General features: G+C 41.5%; 4 protein-coding genes across 4 annotated transcripts; 3 read left to right on the forward strand and 1 right to left on the reverse strand.

Moving 5' to 3' along the window:
- The first annotated feature begins 487 nt into the window (after positions 1-487).
- On the forward strand, positions 488-3,709 carry LOC111239256 (protocadherin gamma-A11-like). Its single transcript, XM_022769094.1, has 2 exons — positions 488-2,875; positions 3,686-3,709. The coding sequence occupies exons 1-2, from the start codon at positions 488-490 to the stop codon at positions 3,707-3,709; spliced, it is 2,412 nt and encodes an 803-aa protein (XP_022624815.1).
- A 786-nt stretch (positions 3,710-4,495) lies between these two features.
- Positions 4,496-7,080, forward strand: LOC111239257 (protocadherin gamma-A12-like). Its single transcript, XM_022769095.1, is given in 2 exon segments — positions 4,496-6,897; positions 7,075-7,080. Coding segments are annotated over 2 exon segments (2,385 nt in total). The 5' UTR covers positions 4,496-4,518.
- Positions 7,081-8,429: 1,349 nt separating this feature from the next.
- LOC111239259 (protocadherin beta-16-like) lies at positions 8,430-10,895 on the forward strand. Its single transcript, XM_022769096.1, has one exon. It carries the CDS (start codon positions 8,430-8,432, stop codon positions 10,893-10,895), a length of 2,466 nt encoding a protein of 821 aa, XP_022624817.1.
- Positions 10,896-13,737: 2,842 nt separating this feature from the next.
- On the reverse strand, positions 13,738-19,469 carry LOC111239260 (protocadherin beta-16-like). The gene is made up of 3 exons (XM_022769097.1): positions 17,089-19,469; positions 16,609-16,655; positions 13,738-14,780 (listed from the first exon to the last, which is right to left on the reverse strand). Exons 1-3 carry the CDS (start codon positions 19,467-19,469, stop codon positions 13,738-13,740), a joined length of 3,471 nt encoding a protein of 1,156 aa, XP_022624818.1.
- Between the last annotated feature and the right edge of the window lie 381 nt (positions 19,470-19,850).

The raw sequence follows: 19,850 nt of genomic DNA on the forward strand, positions 1-19,850 counted from the left end.
GGCTTTGTCTTCAGGCATATTATAATTTCCATGCTTTTTCAAATTGTTGTTTGGAAGTACAGGCTCTTCCCGATGCACAGTCACAGCAATTTCATGATTGTTTTGCTTTTTTCCATTTAAAATGGGCCTTTTAGCAGAGTAATGTTGTTTATGTTGTTCTTGTTGTTTTGGCAAATAACTGTCACTGAAGAGGTCCATATTGTAAATATGCACATGGAAAAACATACGTCACCCTGTTATACCTAAGAAATACTCATGGTGTCAGTGTGTACTAGTGAACAAGAAGTCACGGCCATTCTCCACCCTTCAGTGTCAACGAATTTAAAACCTGATTCTGCTATTGTGCCGCAGTTCACATAACACGCTTTGTGTATGACTGCATTGTGACGTTTTGTGTTTATTGGAAGAATTCACGGATGCATCGGTGATATATTTTGACCTTTTTGAAGATACTTTTAATATAGATGTGGTGTTTCTGGGAGTAACAATGGAATACAGCAGATTTGAGATTCACTACGGCCTTGCTTTCATTTTTCTTGCCCTCCTTCCCGTCTATGGAGACGTGAGTTACTCTGTTCCGGAAGAAATGAACCGTGGATCTGTAATCGGAAATATTGCAAAGGATCTGGGACTTGATTTGGGCAGACTGTCCGCTCGCAAAGCCCGAATTGATACAGAGGACAACAGTGTTAAGTACTGCAGTGTAAATCTGAATACTGGGGACTTGATTGTTCAAGAAAGGATTGATAGAGAAGGGCTTTGTGCGAAAAAGGCATCGTGTGTTCTAAAACAGGAACTCGTTCTGGAAAATCCATTAGAACTGCACCGTATTAGTATCCGTGTTCAGGATATCAATGATAATTCACCACAGTTCAAGGAGGATTCACTAAATTTTGAAATTAGGGAATCGGCAGACAAGGGCTCGCGCTTTCTTCTAGATGAAGCGCACGATGGAGATATCGGAGAAAATGCTGTTCAGGGCTACTCACTTCAGGAGAACGAACATTTTAAACTAAACGTTAAGTCAAAAGGCAGTGGAAGAAAATATGGGGAACTAGTCTTAGACAAAGAATTAGACAGAGAGGACAAAAACGAGATTATGCTGTTGCTTACCGCATTTGATGGTGGCTCTCCTCAGAGATCAGGCACTGTGGTCATACACGTCACTGTCCTGGATGCTAATGATAATGTACCAGTGTTTAGCCAAACCGTCTATAAAGCCAGTCTGCCTGAAAACTCTCCTCTAGATACACTGGTGATCACAGTGAGTGCAACTGATGCAGACGAGGGAGTGAACGGTGAAGTTACTTACGGATTTGATCATGTTTCAGATGAACACCATGTTTTCTCTTTAAACTCTAAAACCGGAGACGTTAGAGTGGCTGGAGCCATTGATTATGAAAAAGAAACGTTTTATGAAATGCAGATCAGCGCCAAAGATGGTCTGGGATCGGCTTCATATGCAACTTTAATAATTGAAGTTACTGATATAAATGATAATGCCCCAGTGATATACCTGAAATCATTGTCTAACCCCATACCTGAGAACGTGTCACCTGGTACAGAGGTGGGCATCATTAACGTGCAGGACAGAGACTCTGAGAATAACAGACAGGTCCGCTGCTCCATTCAGCAGAATGTCCCTTTTAAGTTGGTTCCTTCTATTAAAAACTATTATTCTCTGGTGACCACAGGACAACTGGACCGTGAACTAGTGTCTGATTACAACATTACAATCACTGCCACTGACGAGGGCTCTCCACCTCTGTCCTCCTCTAAAACTGTTGAGTTATCTGTAGCTGACATCAACGACAACCCACCTGTGTTTGAGGAACAGTCGTACAGCGCATATGTGACTGAAAATAACAAACCTGGCTCCACTTTATGTTCCGTTACTGCTCGAGACCCCGACTGGAGACAAAACGGTACAGTGATTTATTCTCTGTTAGCTGGTGAGGTGAACGGTGCCCCGGTGTCCTCCTATCTGTCTGTTAACGGAGACACGGGGGTGATCCACGCTGTGAGGTCGTTTGATTATGAACAGTTCAGGAGCTTTAAAGTCCACGTGATGGCCAGAGACAACGGTTCTCCTCCGCTCAGCAGCAACGTGACCGTCAGTGTCTTCATATCAGATGTGAACGACAACTCTCCTCAGATACTGTACCCCGCCCCGGAGGGCAACTCCTTCATGACCGAGCTGGTCCCCAAAGCTGCACACGGAGGCTCTCTGGTGTCCAAAGTGATAGCGGTGGACGCGGACTCCGGACAGAACGCCTGGCTGTCCTATCATATAGTGAAATCCACTGATCCGGGACTTTTCACTATTGGTCTCCACAGCGGAGAGATCAGGACACAGCGGGACATTTCTGAATCTGACAGCATGAAACAGAACCTTATTGTGGCAGTGAAAGATAACGGACAGCCCTCTCTCTCTGCCACCTGTTCCATGTATTTACTTATTTCTGATAACTTGGCTGAGGTGCCAGAACTGAAGGATATTTCTTATGATGAGAAGAATTCCAAACTGACCTCTTACCTGATCATCGCTCTGGTGTCTGTGTCCACCTTTTTTCTGACTTTCATCATCATCATCCTGGGTGTGAGGTTTTGTCGCAGGAGAAAGCCCAGACTGTTGTTTGACGGAGCAGTCGCCATCCCCAGCGCTTATCTGCCTCCTAATTACGCAGATGTTGACGGCACAGGAACTTTACGCAGCACTTACAATTATGACGCGTACCTGACAACAGGTTCTAGAACCAGTGACTTTAAGTTCGTGACATCTTACAATGACAACACACTTCCTGCTGACCAGACTCTGAAGAAAAGTCCAACAGACTTTGCTGATGCATTTGCACATTCTGATACTTCTCCTGAGGTAAGACATTTGACCCATTACTTTACCAGAACAAAACGGCTTCTCACTTTTTCAGATTTTTGATCGACAGTATGGAATTTGTATTGATACAATCACTTTTTAAAATAGGCCTATCAATAAAGAATCTACCAATAGTCGCTATAAATTAGATTAATTTAAGGCATTTTGCTCTAGAAAGTCGTTGCAGTATTTCAGTTATACTAAAGGCTCAACTCTCCCACGATGATTCTTAATTCTTCTTTACAACATACCAACTCAATGGTTGATCTGTAGATGGGTTTTACATTTATTCCACTGTAGCTCTCGTTAGTTCCATTTGGGGCTTTCCTTGTACCGTCTTGAAAAGGGTGTTGGTTTTGGTGTTTAAATCCTGGCGCATTTATTCCCTCCTGATTTCTTTTATTCTTAGCAAATGTTTGGCTACTGTCACCATGTTAAGAGGAAATTTTGTCTTTTAAAATCATAGAAAACGTTTCAGGTTTTGATCATTTCCTTGCTTTTACACTCTAATTTTACCCCCTAGGGAAAGATTAAACATGTCTTTGTCTTAGTGCTTGTTTTTATGGGTACAGAATGACCCATTCCTCGTTAATGGGAAGCGAATACCTTGTAAAAAATATGATGTTCTATACTTCTAAAGGGCTTGGTTCTTCATCTGTTGTTTATGTTGTTCATTGACTTCTTCTACTGTACAACTTCGCCTTTGGTTTTAGGAGTCTTAACGTGTATCAAATTCCTCATCTTATAGCCTATATATTCAAGTAATCTACGTTCCGGCATAATATCCTGTTTACCTTTATGTTTTTTCAGTTGCTGGTGTTTGAATGGTTTTGAATCTATTTCCCATATCATCTCAATTTTGCAGCTGAGTCTTGCTCCTCTTGCAGTGTGTTTGAATTTTTAAATACTGAGAGAAATACTGTGAGAGATTTTAATAGGCCTGTAGTTGAGCGAATGATTATCCTCTTGGAATCAAATCAAATTTTGCGCTTTTTTGCACTTAATAATTTGTGCAGTTTTCATCTGTGTTTCATCTGTGTTTCACTGTACATAGAAAAAATGTTACTGAAGTATAGTTTCTCATTTGCCTTTAATCATCCATTACATTACTTGAGTAATGAAGTTGGCCATTCCCTTCACTGTTTCAGTAAGTTGGTGATTTTAATCCAGTGTTAACATGTTACAAGGATATAAATATCAAGTCACATAGGAGTAGTTTTTTCACATCTAATTAGCCGTGCTCAATATGAGGTGACCAAGTGAAATAATGGTGTTGTTTTAGAAGTACTCCTAATGCTCGATCGTCTTTATATGTCTCAAGATATTTCACACTATAATTTCTCTTCTAAATTAATATGCTCTCTATAGTAGTCTGTTTTTATTAAGTGTATGGCTTGTACAGTCTTCTTTCAAGTGGAAAGTATGCAATTTGTAGAGTAGTCTCACGGTGTCGCTATGTACCAGCTGTAGTTTGTGTGTTGATAATCCACCCACTGTTGTCGACGCAAGACGTGAGTAACGGTTTTGCAGATGATCATCGAGAGAGGCAGACACTTGGTTTTGGATTGTGATGGTTTAGGTTTAAATTCTTCTTTTCCTGTTCACCGACAAGGACACGTTTGCTGTATCAGGTCGGCGCCACGATGGCTGTTACGGGATTGATATCACAAAGCTATACCGTTGCTTTACTGCTCCTTTCTTTGCATTTTGCCAGTGGAGATATAAGCTATTCTTTTCCTGAGGAGATGAGACGTGGATCCGTGATTGGAAATATCGCCAAAGACTTGGGTCTTGATGCAAGTACGCTGTCCGCTCGAAAGGTCCGCATTGATACCGATGGGAGCGACAAACATTATTGTGACATAAACCTCCGTAACGGGGATCTGACTGTTGCAGAGAGGATCGACAGAGAGGGCCTATGTGGAGACAAAGCATCTTGCGCTTTAAAACAGGAGCTCATGTTAGAAAATCCATTAGAATTGCACCGCATTAGTCTACATGTCCAGGATATAAATGATAACTCTCCTCAATTTAATAAAGAATTGATCCATATAGACATACGTGAATCCGCAGCAAAAGGTGCTCGTTTTCCAATAGAGGAAGCACATGATATGGATATTGGCAAGTATTCAGTTCAGACGTACAACCTGCAACGGAATGATAATTTTATCCTGGGCGTTGGGACTAATTCCGTGGAACTTGTGCTAAACAAAGAGCTTGACCGTGAAAACTTAAAGGAAATAAATCTACTTCTTACAGCTCTGGATGGTGGTTCTCCTCAAAGGTCAGGTACTGTGGTTATTCACATCACTGTGCTGGACGCTAATGATAACGTCCCAGTGTTCGGCCAGGCCGTTTATAAAGCCAGTTTACCCGAAAACTCTCCACTAGGAACTGTCGTGCTGACAGTGAGTGCTACTGATGCAGACGAGGGACTAAATGGAGACGTTACATATGATTTTGGACACATTTCAGAAGACGTGAAGTCAGTGTTTACTATTGATCATAAGACAGGTGATATAAAATTGTGCACCGCGGTCGATTTTGAAATAGCATCATCATTTGAACTGCGTGTCACAGCAAAGGATGGTTTGGGATTAACCTCTTACGCCAAAGTCATCATAGATGTTACTGATGTGAATGACAATGCCCCGATTATATATATAAAAACACTGTCTAACCCCATACCTGAGAACGTGTCACCTGGTACAGAGGTGGGCATCATTAACGTGCAGGACAGAGACTCTGAGAATAACAGACAGGTCCGCTGCTCCATTCAGCAGAATGTCCCTTTTAAGTTGATTCCTTCTATTAAAAACTATTATTCTCTGGTGACCACAGGACAACTGGACCGTGAACTAGTGTCTGATTACAACATTACAATCACTGCCACTGACGAGGGCTCTCCACCTCTGTCCTCCTCTAAAACTGTTGAGTTATCTGTAGCTGACATCAACGACAACCCACCTGTGTTTGAGGAACAGTCGTACAGCGCATATGTGACTGAAAATAACAAACCTGGCTCCACTTTATGTTCCGTTACTGCTCGAGACCCCGACTGGAGACAAAACGGTACAGTGATTTATTCTCTGTTAGCTGGTGAGGTGAACGGTGCCCCGGTGTCCTCCTATCTGTCTGTTAACGGAGACACGGGGGTGATCCACGCTGTGAGGTCGTTTGATTATGAACAGTTCAGGAGCTTTAAAGTCCACGTGATGGCCAGAGACAACGGTTCTCCTCCGCTAAGCAGCAACGTGACCGTCAGTGTCTTCATATCAGATGTGAACGACAACTCCCCTCAGATATTGTACCCCGCCCCGGAGGGCAACTCCTTTATGACCGAGCTGGTCCCCAAAGCTGCACACGGAGGCTCTCTGGTGTCCAAAGTGATAGCAGTGGACGCGGACTCCGGACAGAACGCCTGGCTGTCCTATCATATAGTGAAATCCACTGATCCGGGACTTTTCACTATTGGTCTCCACAGCGGAGAGATCAGGACACAGCGGGACATTTCTGAATCTGACAGCATGAAACAGAACCTTATTGTGGCAGTGAAAGATAACGGACAGCCCTCTCTCTCTGCCACCTGTTCCATGTATTTACTTATTTCTGATAACTTGGCTTAGGTGCCAGAACTGAAGGATATTTCTTATGATGAGAAGAATTCCAAACTGACCTCTTACCTGATCATCGCTCTGGTGTCTGTGTCCACCTTTTTTCTGACTTTCATCATCATCATTCTTGGTGTGAGGTTTTGTCGCAGGAGAAAGCCCAGACTGTTGTTTGACGGAGCAGTCGCCATCCCCAGCGCTTATCTGCCTCCTAATTACGCAGATGTTGACGGCACAGGAACTTTACGCAGCACTTACAATTATGACGCGTACCTGACAACAGGTTCTAGAACCAGTGACTTTAAGTTCGTGACATCTTACAATGACAACACACTGCCTGCTGACCAGACCCTGAAGAAAAGTCCAACAGAGTTTGCTGATGCATTTGCGGATTGCGATGCTTCCCCAGAGGTAGGGAGACATTTTATATCAATATACGTTTGTTCAATTACCCAAAACGCCGTACTTGCAGATCTCTGCTCTCGTGATTGCTCTATATGTCCTTGCCAATGAAAAACCTTTTCAAGTACGGCTCATCCACTCTCTCCTTGGTGCTGAACTCTGGTAGATAATTTGATGCATTTTCAGGGATAATGTACGTCAGTCATCTGATTCCACCGTCATTCTTCTCTTTTCTGATCGTTATTTCAGTGAATATCCTTTGATATTGCTTCTGGTATTGGCTTTCTTGTTCTCGGTGGTCTTGGGTATTGTGGGTAGTATTGTCAAACATGTAATCCACGACTTGAACTTCTGATGTCAGTGATAGCCGCGTAAAAATATGCGCACGCACGACAAAAGGAGGTAGAAAATCTGATAAATCATCTGTTCATGTGAGGTTCTCACAGAAACATTGTATTTCTTTTTTGGTGCGTGTTTCAGCAAAATAAATTAAATGACAGCACTGTTTTTTTGGACTTTGTTACAGCTTATGTCAGCATCGAACCTTATTGCCATGTTCCAAGCTCTTTGTGAACAGTCATTTGTCACGGATGTTTACTACAACAACAATTAAAATATTTGATGTACATCAAGGTAGATTGAAGCATTCATGTAAAAACTTTGTTTTCGACTTCGGGAGGGACTTATATTTCTGATTTTTTTTCCCCCTCCAAGTTGTCAAAATGATTGCATGACAGTCATTATTCCAAATAGATTTTTGTAACTTTGATGCATTAACACAGAGTACAACACTGATGCTGTTATGATTTTAAGCACACAACACTTCAGTTTGCAGCCTGTAACAGTCAAATGCTTGTCTAAGTCCGACCATAAAAATGCTTAATTCATTTTTTCCATTTATGATTTAAATATGCACAATTACAAGGAAAAGTGTTTGTTGTAGGCTCCATGAATGCGCAGGATTCATTAGGATGTTTACAGGTCACCTTCCAAGCGGCATAAAGATTTGATATCAAAGGAAACTTAAATCTAATATGAAAGTCTTCCCTTCTTATTTCTTGTGCTGCCTTCATTTGGACATAAACATTATTTTAAAACACACTGTTGTATCCGAGACAAAGTTTGAATAGTTTAATCTCGATGTCTACTTTTTTAGTTCTCTGTTACTTCACAAGTGGGACAAAGCTTTAGGTAAATAATAAATGGTAAAATAAATAACGTTACTGTTGTACTTGTTTTGATTAACAGGGTTCTTTGAACTTGTGTATAGTGAAACACTTCTCAAATAATACATTGCCTTGCTATACCTAAACAAATGCTCATGGTGTCAGTGTGTACCAAAAAACGAGAAGGCACAGTCATTCTCCACCCTTATGTATCAACGAATTCAAAGCCTGAATCTGCTGTTGTGCTGCAGTTCACAAGAATGCTTCGTTTTCATGACAGTACTTTGAGGATCGTGAATATTTGAGGAAATCACTGGTTTGATATATTGTGGCACAGGCTACGTTTTAGCAGTGGTGCTCTTTCTATCAGTTAAAATGGGACATAACGGACTCGCGCTGCACTGCGGCCTTGCTTTTATTTTACTTGCCTTCCACTTTGTTTGTGGAGATGTGAGCTACTCTGTTCTGGAGGAGATGAAACGTGGATCTGTGATTGGAAATATCGCTAAAGATCTGGGACTTGATTTGGTCAGACTGTCCGCTCGCAAGGCCCGTGTCGATACAGAGGACAACACCGTTCAGTACTGCGGTGTCAATCTCAACACCGGAGACTTGATTGTTCAAGAAAGGATTGACAGAGAAGGTATTTGTAAAAGAATGTTATCGTGTGTACGAAAACAGGAACTCGTTATGGAAAATCCATTAGAACTGCACCGTATTAGTATCCGTGTACAGGATATTAATGATAATTCACCACAGTTCAAGGAGGATTCGCTTAGAATTGAAATTCAGGAATCAGCAGTCAAGGGCGCGCGATTCCTTCTTGGAGAAGCACACGATGGAGACATCGGAGAAAATGCTGTTCAGGGCTACTCACTTCAACAGAATGATCACTTCAAATTAGATGTAAACACAAAGGCTGGAGGAAGAAAATATTGTGAACTAGTATTAGAGAAAGAATTAGACAGAGAAGACAAAAGAGAGATCATGCTCTTGCTAACTGCATTTGATGGTGGCTCTCCTCAGAGATCAGGTACTGTAGCCATACACGTCACTGTCCTGGATGCTAATGATAATGTACCAGTGTTTAGCCAGACCGTCTATAAAACCAGTCTGCCTGAAAACTCTCCTCTAGATACATTGGTGATCACAGTGAGTGCAACTGATGCAGACGAGGGAGTGAACGGTGAAGTTACTTACGGATTTGATCATGTTTCAGATGAAAATGATAACGTGTTTTCTTTACACCCCAAATCGGGAGAGGTGAGAGTAGCTGGAGCTATTGATTATGAGAAAGTGTCATCCTATGATATGCAGATCAGCGCCAAAGATGGTCTGGGTTTAGTTTCATATGCTACGTTAATGATTGAAATTACTGATATAAATGATAATGCTCCAGTTATATATCTAAAATCACTGTCTAACCCCATACCTGAGAACGTGTCACCTGGTACAGAGGTGGGCATCATTAACGTGCAGGACAGAGACTCTGAGAATAACAGACAGGTCCGCTGCTCCATTCAGCAGAATGTCCCTTTTAAGTTGGTTCCTTCCATTAAAAACTATTATTCTCTGGTGACCACAGGACAACTGGACCGTGAACTGGTGTCTGATTACAACATTACAATCACTGCCACTGACGAGGGCTCTCCACCTCTGTCCTCCTCTAAAACTGTTGAGTTATCTGTAGCTGACATCAACGACAACCCACCTGTGTTTGAGGAACAGTCGTACAGCGCATATGTGACTGAAAATAACAAACCTGGCTCCACTTTATGTTCCGTTACTGCTCGAGACCCCGACTGGAGACAAAACGGTACAGTGATTTATTCTCTGTTAGCTGGTGAGGTGAACGGTGCCCCGGTGTCCTCCTATCTGTCTGTTAACGGAGACACGGGGGTGATCCACGCTGTGAGGTCGTTTGATTATGAACAGTTCAGGAGCTTTAAAGTCCACGTGATGGCCAGAGACAACGGTTCTCCTCCGCTCAGCAGCAACGTGACCGTGAGTGTCTTCATATCAGATGTGAACGACAACTCTCCTCAGATACTGTACCCCGCCCCGGAGGGCAACTCCTTCATGACCGAGCTGGTCCCCAAAGCTGCACACGGAGGCTCCCTGGTGTCCAAAGTGATAGCGGTGGACGCGGACTCCGGACAGAACGCCTGGCTGTCCTATCATATAGTGAAATCCACTGATCCGGGACTTTTCACTATTGGTCTCCACAGCGGAGAGATCAGGACACAGCGGGACATTTCTGAATCTGACAGCATGAAACAGAACCTTATTGTGGCAGTGAAAGATAACGGACAGCCCTCTCTCTCTGCCACCTGTTCCATGTATTTACTTATTTCTGATAACTTGGCTGAGGTGCCAGAACTGAAGGATATTTCTTATGACGAGAAGAATTCCAAACTGACCTCTTACCTGATCATCGCTCTGGTGTCTGTGTCCACCTTTTTTCTGACTTTCATTATCATCATCCTGGGTGTGAGGTTTTGTCGCAGGAGAAAGCCCAGACTGTTGTTTGACGGAGCAGTCGCCATCCCCAGCGCTTATCTGCCTCCTAATTACGCAGATGTTGACGGCACAGGAACTTTACGCAGCACTTACAATTATGACGCGTACCTGACAACAGGTTCTAGAACCAGTGACTTTAAGTTCGTGACTTCGTACAATGACAACACACTTCCTGCTGACCAGACTCTGAAGAAAAGTCCATCAGACTTTGCTGATGCGTTTGGAGATAGTGATGCTTCCCCGGAGGTAGGGACAGCCGTCACGTGTGTTTTCACCTATTTCTATTTGTGTCTTAACGGTCCAGCCAAAGGCTTTGAGTAACATGTACTTGCTTTTATTATCATTTTTTGAATTGACCATTTGAACAGTGTAAGACACTTGTGATAAAGTTTACTCGTATGACTCAGCCTTAATGAATTGTCAATACTTTCATTTAATCCCACATGCATCCATGATAATGACACTGACGAAAGTTCGTCATGGAGAATGATAACTCGTAGCCTAATGTTTTAGGACCATGTCAGTTTAACTTTGGTGGTATTTTTCATGAATACACAGAAAATGTCTTTAAATCAGATACTTTAAATTTTATGGTCTTTGGAGAGACAATAGACATTCTTCTGTATATTTTTATCTAAAACTATATTCTCTGTTCACACAACATATCTGCCCATGTCTTTGCCCACAGCTGCATCGTTTACTTTGTGTCTGTCCTTTGAGTTTGGCGGGACAAGTTGGTGCCGTCTTTGGTGCTGAAAGTTGAATTTGCTCTTTTGTATTTTTTGAGTCACTTAACCTTGTCTTCCATTCTTACCATCTTTTCCTGACTAGACAGTGAGGAAAAATCCAACAGACTTAGCTGATTCTTTTGTAGAACCTGACATTTCCAACTTTAATACAAGGAGAAATTGACATGTTCTTTCCTTCTTTCTTTCTTTCTTACATAACATATATCTAATTAGGTTTTTTGTTCAGGTTTTTGTTGTGCAAGCATGAACCCATATCCCTAAAAGTACTCAGTAAATTGAATACGACAATTTTTTTAATTGAAACATCGTACAGAATGAAATAATAATACCATGAATCTTAGAACTTGCAATGGATACATCTTGTGGTGGAAAGAATGATATCTCACACTTTTGGCAAAATCAGTTGCAGTCACAGGGTTTCACTTACACAAATTATTTGGGAGACCATCTGACAGAAATGTTCAGGGTATAATTTGTATGTTTAATTTTGACACTCTTTGAGATCCACTTAAAACATTAAAACAGCTGTTTATTCCCTTTTCAAACCTGGATTATGTTTGGGGTGATGAGGTGGAAGGTTCCGTATGCAACTCTGGTGAAGGCTAAGAACACTGTGATGGTCAGAGAGCATCAGTGCCAGTGTTACATGGGCACGCAGAATATGGAAGGTGTTATATGCTGTACTAGCTGCCTCTTCCTAAGAGGTCAGGGGATTTTCAACAAATTATTTTTTGTCTAAGGTGCATCCTGCAGTTGGGGAGGACTGAGTTTTTTGACATGCTTTAGTCTGTGCATCATTTATCTATTTAATGTAAGTGAATGTTGTCATTGCTTTTTGTATTCTCCACTGTCCATGTGACGATAGGAGTTTGTTTCTCTGAGGAGGTGTATATTCTGAGGCAATGCAGCTAAGCGTGTGAATGTGTTTTGATTTGGTATGTGATAGTTTGATGGGTTGGTTTCCTGCTTTTAAAAGGTGTAGCGCACAGTTCTGTATGTAGAGGTAGGCAGACATGCATTGCTGCTTTTCAGGAAGTTTTTTTTCGATTTTGGCATTAATCAACACTAGATTTATCACTTTCTTTTTCTACTTTGGTAGATTGTGACAATGAATTGTATTTATGTGGTCTTCCAGTGCATAAGAGGTTTAATGTGTCAGAGACATAGTTTACAGTGTCTGCATGATAATATGTTGTGAGGAGACTTTGCTTATTAACACCAGCCAGAGATATTTGGTTTTTATATTCATTTAGAGAATCGCCTTAATTTTTGAAATTTAAGACTGCAACTCACTGTAACAATTAGCAATTTTTTACACCCACAGTTTGTTATGACGGTGCACAAAGTCGTAAACCAAGTGATACATTTCCTCTATAATTCTAAGATGTTACTTTTACATTGTTGTTATTATTGTTATTATTATTATTATTATTATCATTATTATTCATTTTTATTATTGTTATTTCTAGGCATATTATCATTTGTGCAGTGTGTTATTTCTTCACTTAATCCCAACTCATGGTGTCGCTATTCGCTAATCTACATGAAACATTTCCACTCACCTCTGGCTTGTGGAGACCAATAAAAGGCTACATTTTTGTTTGGTGTAGGATTCATCCACAGTAACGGTGGCGCGCTGGTCGATTTTCTTTTTGCGGAACGGATACATCTAATTCAGTTTGAAATCTCAACGATACCGTTTTTCTTAGTACCAGACTCATTGTCATGATGGTGCGGGCCAAATGAGCTGCTTCGTTTTCTTTCTATTGTGGCAAGCAGCGAATGGGGGACGTGAGTTATTCCTTTCAGGAGGAAATGAAAGCGCGGATCTCAATTGGGATATAGCGAAGGATCTTAACTGGACTCGAGTAAAACTGTCTTCTAGAAACGCCCGTGTTGATGCCGCAGGGAATCGTAAACGATATTGTGACATCAATCTCCAATACTGGGAGATTTGATTGTTGCCGACAGGATTGACCGAGAGGAGCTCTGTGGAGAAAAGCTGTCGTGTGTTAATAAAACGCGATCTCGTTTTGGAAAATCCCTGGAGCTGCATCCCGTTCAGTCTACACATTCAAGATATTAATGATAACTCACCACAGTTTAACGAGAATTTATCAAATATAGAAATTCAAGAATCCACAGGCGGGGAGCTCGTTATTGTGATAGAGGAGGCACACGATGCGGATGTAGGCCCAAAATTCAGTCAAACACTACAGCTTAAAGAAGAACGAGATTTCGTTTGGCTGTTGACGAAAACACAATAGAGCTCGTTCTTGATAAAGGAGGCTTGATCGTGAAAACAGGAGGACATTAATTTTGGCTCTCACAGCTCTAGATGGTGGCTCCCTCAGAGATCAGGTACCGTATGTCATACACGTCACTGGTGCTGATACCAATGATAACGCCAGTGTTTAGCCAGGCCGTTTATAGAGCAGTCTGCCTGAAAACTCTCCTTTAGATATGTGGTGGTCACAGTGAGCCGGACTGATGCAGACGAGGGAGTCAATGGAGATGATGTTGTCATTGACATCGGTGACTTCAACAGTTACTTTTGTGTATGACGATAATCCTAAACCATCTTTTGCTTTAATGCGCAAATCATATGATGTAACAGTTTCAAAGTCAATCGCACCATTAACTTTAATCATCCCGTTTTTACGGTCAATACTAAAAACTTTCTTCACATCTTCAGTAACATGTCCAAAGTCATATGTCACATCTCCATTGACTCCTTCGTCTGCATCAGTCGCGCTCACTGTGACCACCACAGTATCTAAAGGAGAGTTTTCAGGCAGACTGGCTTTATAAACGGCCTGGCTAAACACTGGGGCGTTATCATTGGTATCCAGCACAGTGACGTGTATGACTACGGTACCTGATCTCTGAGGGGAGCCACCATCTAGAGCTGTGACGAGCAAATTAATGTCCTCCTGTTTTTCACGATCAAGCTCTTTATCAAGAACGAGCTCTATTGTGTTTGCGTCAACAGCCAAAACGAAATTCTCGTTCTTCTTAAGGCTGTAGTGTTGAACTGAATTTTGGCCTACATCCGCATCGTGCGCCTCCTCTATCACAAAACGAGCTCCCCTGCCTGTGGATTCTTGAATTTCTATATTGATCAGTTCTCCGTTGAACTGTGGTGAGTTATCATTAATATCTTGAATGTGTAGACTGAACGGATGCAGCTCCAGGGGATTTTCCAGAACGAGATCGCGTTTTATTACACACGACAGCTTTTCTCCACAGAGCTCCTCTCGGTCAATCCTGTCGGCAACAATCAAATCCCCAGTATTGAGATTGATGTCACAATATCGTTTACGATTCCCTGCGGCATCAACACGGGCGTTTCTAGAAGACAGTTTACTCGAGTCCAGGTTAAGATCCTTCGCTATATTCCCAATGTGAGATCCGCGCTTCATTTCCTCCTGAAAGGAATAACTCACGTCCCCATTCGCTGCTTGCCACAATAGAAAGAAAACGAAGCAGCTCATTTGGCGCACCATCATGACAATGAGTCTGGTACTAAGAAAAACGGTATCGTTGAGATTTCAAACTGAATTAGGATTGTACCGTTCCGCCAAAAAGAAAATCGACAGCACGCCACCGTTACTGTGGATGAATCCTACACCAAACAAAAATCTAGCCTTTTATTGGTCCACAAGCGAGAGGGTGGAGTGGAAATGTTTCATGTAGATTAGCGAATAGCGACACCATGAGTGGGGATGAAGAAATAACAGACTGCACAAATAATAATATGCCTAGAAATAACAATAATAAAAATGAATAATAATGATAATAATAATAATAATAACAATAATAACAACAATGTAAAAGTAACATCTTAGAATTATAGAGGAAATGTATCACTTGGTTTACGACTTTGTGCACCGTCAAAACAAACTGTGGGTGTAAAAAATTGCTAATTTTTACAGTGAGTTGCAGTCTTAAATTTCAAAAATTAAGGCGATTCTCTAAATGAATATAAAAACCAAATATCTCTGGCTGGTAGTAATAAGCAAAGTCTCCTCACAACATATTATCATGCAGACACTGTAAACGATGTCTCTGACACATTAAACCTTTTATGCACTGGAAGACCACATAAATAAAATACGTTGTGACAATCTATCAAAATAGAAAAAGAAAGTAATAAATCCATGTGTTAACTTATGCCAAAATCAAAAAAAAAACTTCCTGAAAAGCAGCAATGCATGTCTGCCTACCTCTACATACAGAACTGTGCGCTACACCTTTTAAAAGCAGGAAACCAACCCATCAAACTTTCACATACCAAACCAAAACACATTCACACGCTTAGCTGCATTGCCTCAGAATATACACCTCCTCAAAGAAATAAACTCATATCGTCACATGGACAGTGGAGAATACAAACAGCAATGATAACATTCACTTACATTAAATAAATAAATGATGCACAGACTAAAGCATGTCACAAACACAGTCCTCCCCAACTGCAGGATGCACCTTAGACAAAACATAATTTTTTGAAAATCCCCTGACCTCTTAGGAAGAGGGAGATAGTACAGCACCTAAAACCTTCCATATTTTACATGCCCCTGTAACACTGGCACTGATGCTCCCTGACCCTCACAGAGTTCTTAGCCTTCACCAGAGTTGCATACAGAATCTTCCACCTCATCACCCCAAACATAATCCAGGTTGAAAAGGGAATAAACAGCTGTTTTAATGTTTTAAGTGGATCTCAAAGAGTGTCAAAATTAAACATACAAATTATACCCTGAACATTTCTGTCAGATGGTCTCCCAAATAATTTGTGTAAGTGAAACCCTGTGACTGCAACTGATTTTGCCAAAAGTGTGAGATATCATTCTTTCCACCACAAGTTGTATCCATTGTAAGTTCTAAGATTCATGTTATTATTATTTCGTTCTGTACAATGTTTCAATTAAAAAAATTGTCGGATTCAATTTACTGAGTACTTTAAGGGATATGGGTTCATGCTTGCACAATGAAAACCTGAACAAAAAAACCTAATTAGATATATGTTAAGTAAGAAAAAAAGAAAGAAGGAAAGAACATGTCAATTTCTCCTTGTATTAAAGTTGGAAATATCAGGATCTACAAAAGCATCAGCTATGTCTGCTGTATCTTTCCTCACTGTCTGCTCAGGAAACTTAGTTTCAAAGTAAAATTATGATCTAAAACTCCAAAAGATGGTAAAAATGAAAGACAAGGTTAAGTGACTCAAAAAATAAAACAAAAGAGCAAATTCAACTTTCAGCACCAAGGACAGCACCAACTTGTCCCATTCAACTCAAAGGACAGAGACACAAAGAACACGATGCAGCTGTAGGAAAAACACGAACAGAAACACCAATGTTAAGTGAAAAGATAATATGATTTTAGATAAAAAAAATATACAGAAGAATGTCTATTGTCTCTCCAAAGACCATAAAATTTAAAGTATCTGATTTAAAGAACTTTTGTGTGTGTTCATGAAAAATACCAAAAAAGTTAAACTGAGAAAGTCTTAAAACATTAGGCTACGAGTTATCATTCTCCACGATGCACTTTCATCACTGTCAATATCATGGATGCATGTGGGATTAAATGAAAGTAATGACAGTTCATTAAGGCTGAGTCATACGAGTAAACGTTATCACAAGTGTTTTGCACTATTCAAATGGATGATTCCAAAAATGAAAATAAAAGCAAGTACACGTTACTCAAAGGCTTTGGCTGGATCGTTAAGGCTCAAATATAAATAGGTGAACGCACACGTGACGGCTATCCCTACCTCTGGGGAACCATCACTATCTTCAAACGCATCAGCAAAGTCTGCCGGGCTTTTCTTCAGAGTCTGGTCAGCAGGAAGTGTGTTGTCATTGTAAGATGTCACGAACTTAAAGTCACTGGTTCTAGAACCTGTTGTCAGGTACGCGTCATAATTGTAAGTGCTGCGTAAAGTTCCTGTGCCGTCAACATCTGCGTAATTAGGAGGCAGATAAGCGCTGGGGATGGCGACTGCTCCGTCAAACAACAGTCTGGGCTTTCTCCTGCGACAAAACCTCACACCCAGAATGATGATGATGAAAGTCAGAAAAAAGGTGGACACAGACACCAGAGCGATGATCAGGTAAGAGGTCAGTTTGGAATTCTTCTCATCATAAGAAATATCCTTCAGTTCTGGCACCTCAGCCAAGTTATCAGAAATAAGTAAATACATGGAACAGGTGGCAGAGAGAGAGGGCTGTCCGTTATCTTTCACTGCCACAATAAGGTTCTGTTTCATGCTGTCAGATTCAGAAATGTCCCGCTGTGTCCTGATCTCTCCGCTGTGGAGACCAATAGTAAAAAGTCCCGGATCAGTGGATTTCACTATATGATAGGACAGCCAGGCGTTCTGTCCGGAGTCCGCGTCCACCGCTATCACTTTGGACACCAGAGAGCCTCCGTGTGCAGCTTTGGGGACCAGCTCGGTCATGAAGGAGTTGCCCTCCGGGGCCGGATACAGTATCTGAGGAGAGTTGTCGTTCACATCTAATATGAAGACACTGACGGTCACGTTGCTGCTGAGCGGAGGAGAACCGTTGTCTCTGGCCATCACGTGGACTTTAAAGCTCCTGAACTGTTCATAATCAAACGACCTCACAGCGTGGATCACCCCCGTGTCTCCGTTAACAGACAGATAGGAGGACACCGGGGCACCGTTCACCTCACCAGCTAACAGAGAATAAATCACTGTACCGTTTTGTCTCCAGTCGGGGTCTCGAGCAGTAACGGAACATAAAGTGGAGCCAGGTTTGTTATTTTCAGTCACATATGCGCTGTACGACTGTTCCTCAAACACAGGTGGGTTGTCGTTGATGTCAGCTACAGATAACTCAACAGTTTTAGAGGAGGACAGAGGTGGAGAGCCCTCGTCAGTGGCAGTGATTGTAATGTTGTAATCAGACACTAGTTCACGGTCCAGTTGTCCTGTGGTCACCAGAGAATAATAGTTTTTAAGAGAAGGAACCAACTTAAAAGGAGCATTCTGTTGAATGGAGCAGCGGACCTTTTGGTTATTGTCTGAATCTGCATCCTGCACATTGATGATCCCCACCTCTGTACCAGGTGACACGTTCTCCGGTACTGGATTTGCCAGAGTTTTCACATAGATTACAGGCATGTTGTCATTGACATCGGTGACTTCAACAGTTACCTTTGTGTATGACGATAATCCTAAACCATCCTTTGCTTTAATGCGCAAATCATATGACGTAACAGTTTCAAAGTCAATTGCACCATTAACTTTAATCATCCCGTTTTTACGGTCAATACTAAAAACTTTCTTCACATCTTCAGTAACATGTCCAAAGTCATATGTCACATCTCCATTGACTCCCTCGTCTGCATCAGTCGCGCTCACTGTGACCACCACAGTATCTAAAGGAGAGTTTTCAGGCAGACTGGCTTTATAAACGGCCTGGCTAAACACTGGGGCGTTATCATTAGCATCCAGCACAGTGACGTGTATGACTACGGTACCTGATCTCTGAGGGGAGCCACCATCTAGAGCTGTGAGGAGCAAATTAATGTCCTCCTGTTTTTCACGATCAAGCTCTTTATCAAGAACGAGCTCTATTGTGTTTGCGTCAACAGCCAAAACGAAATTCTCGTTCTTCTTAAGGCTGTAGTGTTGAACTGAATTTTGGCCTACATCCGCATCGTGTGCCTCCTCTATCACAAAACGAGCTCCCCTGCCTGTGGATTCTTGAATTTCTATATTGATCAGTTCTCCGTTGAACTGTGGTGAGTTATCATTAATATCTTGAATGTGTAGACTGAACGGATGCAGCTCCAGGGGATTTTCCAGAACGAGATCGCGTTTTATTACACACGACAGCTTTTCTCCACAGAGCTCCTCTCGGTCAATCCTGTCGGCAACAATCAAATCCCCAGTATTGAGATTGATGTCACAACATCGTTTACGATTCCCTGCGGCATCAACACGGGCGTTTCTAGAAGACAGTTTACTCGAGTCCAGGTTAAGATCCTTCGCTATATTCCCAATGTGAGATCCGCGCTTCATTTCCTCCTGAAAGGAATAACTCACGTCCCCATTCGCTGCTTGCCACAATAGAAAGAAAACGAAGCAGCTCATTTGGCGCACCATCATGACAATGAGTCTGGTACTAAGAAAAACGGTATCGTTGAGATTTCAAACTGAATTCTAGGATTGTACGCGTTCGCCAAAAGCGAAAATCGACAGCGCGCCACCGTTACTGTGGATGAATCTACACAAACAAAAATGTAGCCTTTTATGTGTTAGCAAAGCCAGAGGGTGGGGTGGAAATGTTCATTTAGATTAGCGAATAGCGACACCATGAGTGGGATGAAGAAATAACACACTGCACAAATGATTATGTGCCTAGAAATAACAATAATAAAAATGAATAATAATGATAATAATAATAATAATAATAACAATAATAGAACAATAAAAGACATTCTTAGAAATTATAGTAGGAAATGTATCACTTGGTTTACGACTTTGTGC

The sequence above is a fragment of the Seriola dumerili genome, unplaced genomic scaffold (assembly GCF_002260705.1).
Source record: "Seriola dumerili isolate Sdu_G_001 unplaced genomic scaffold, Sdu_1.0 BDQW01002192.1, whole genome shotgun sequence".
Classification (NCBI taxonomy): domain Eukaryota; kingdom Metazoa; phylum Chordata; class Actinopteri; order Carangiformes; family Carangidae; genus Seriola; species Seriola dumerili.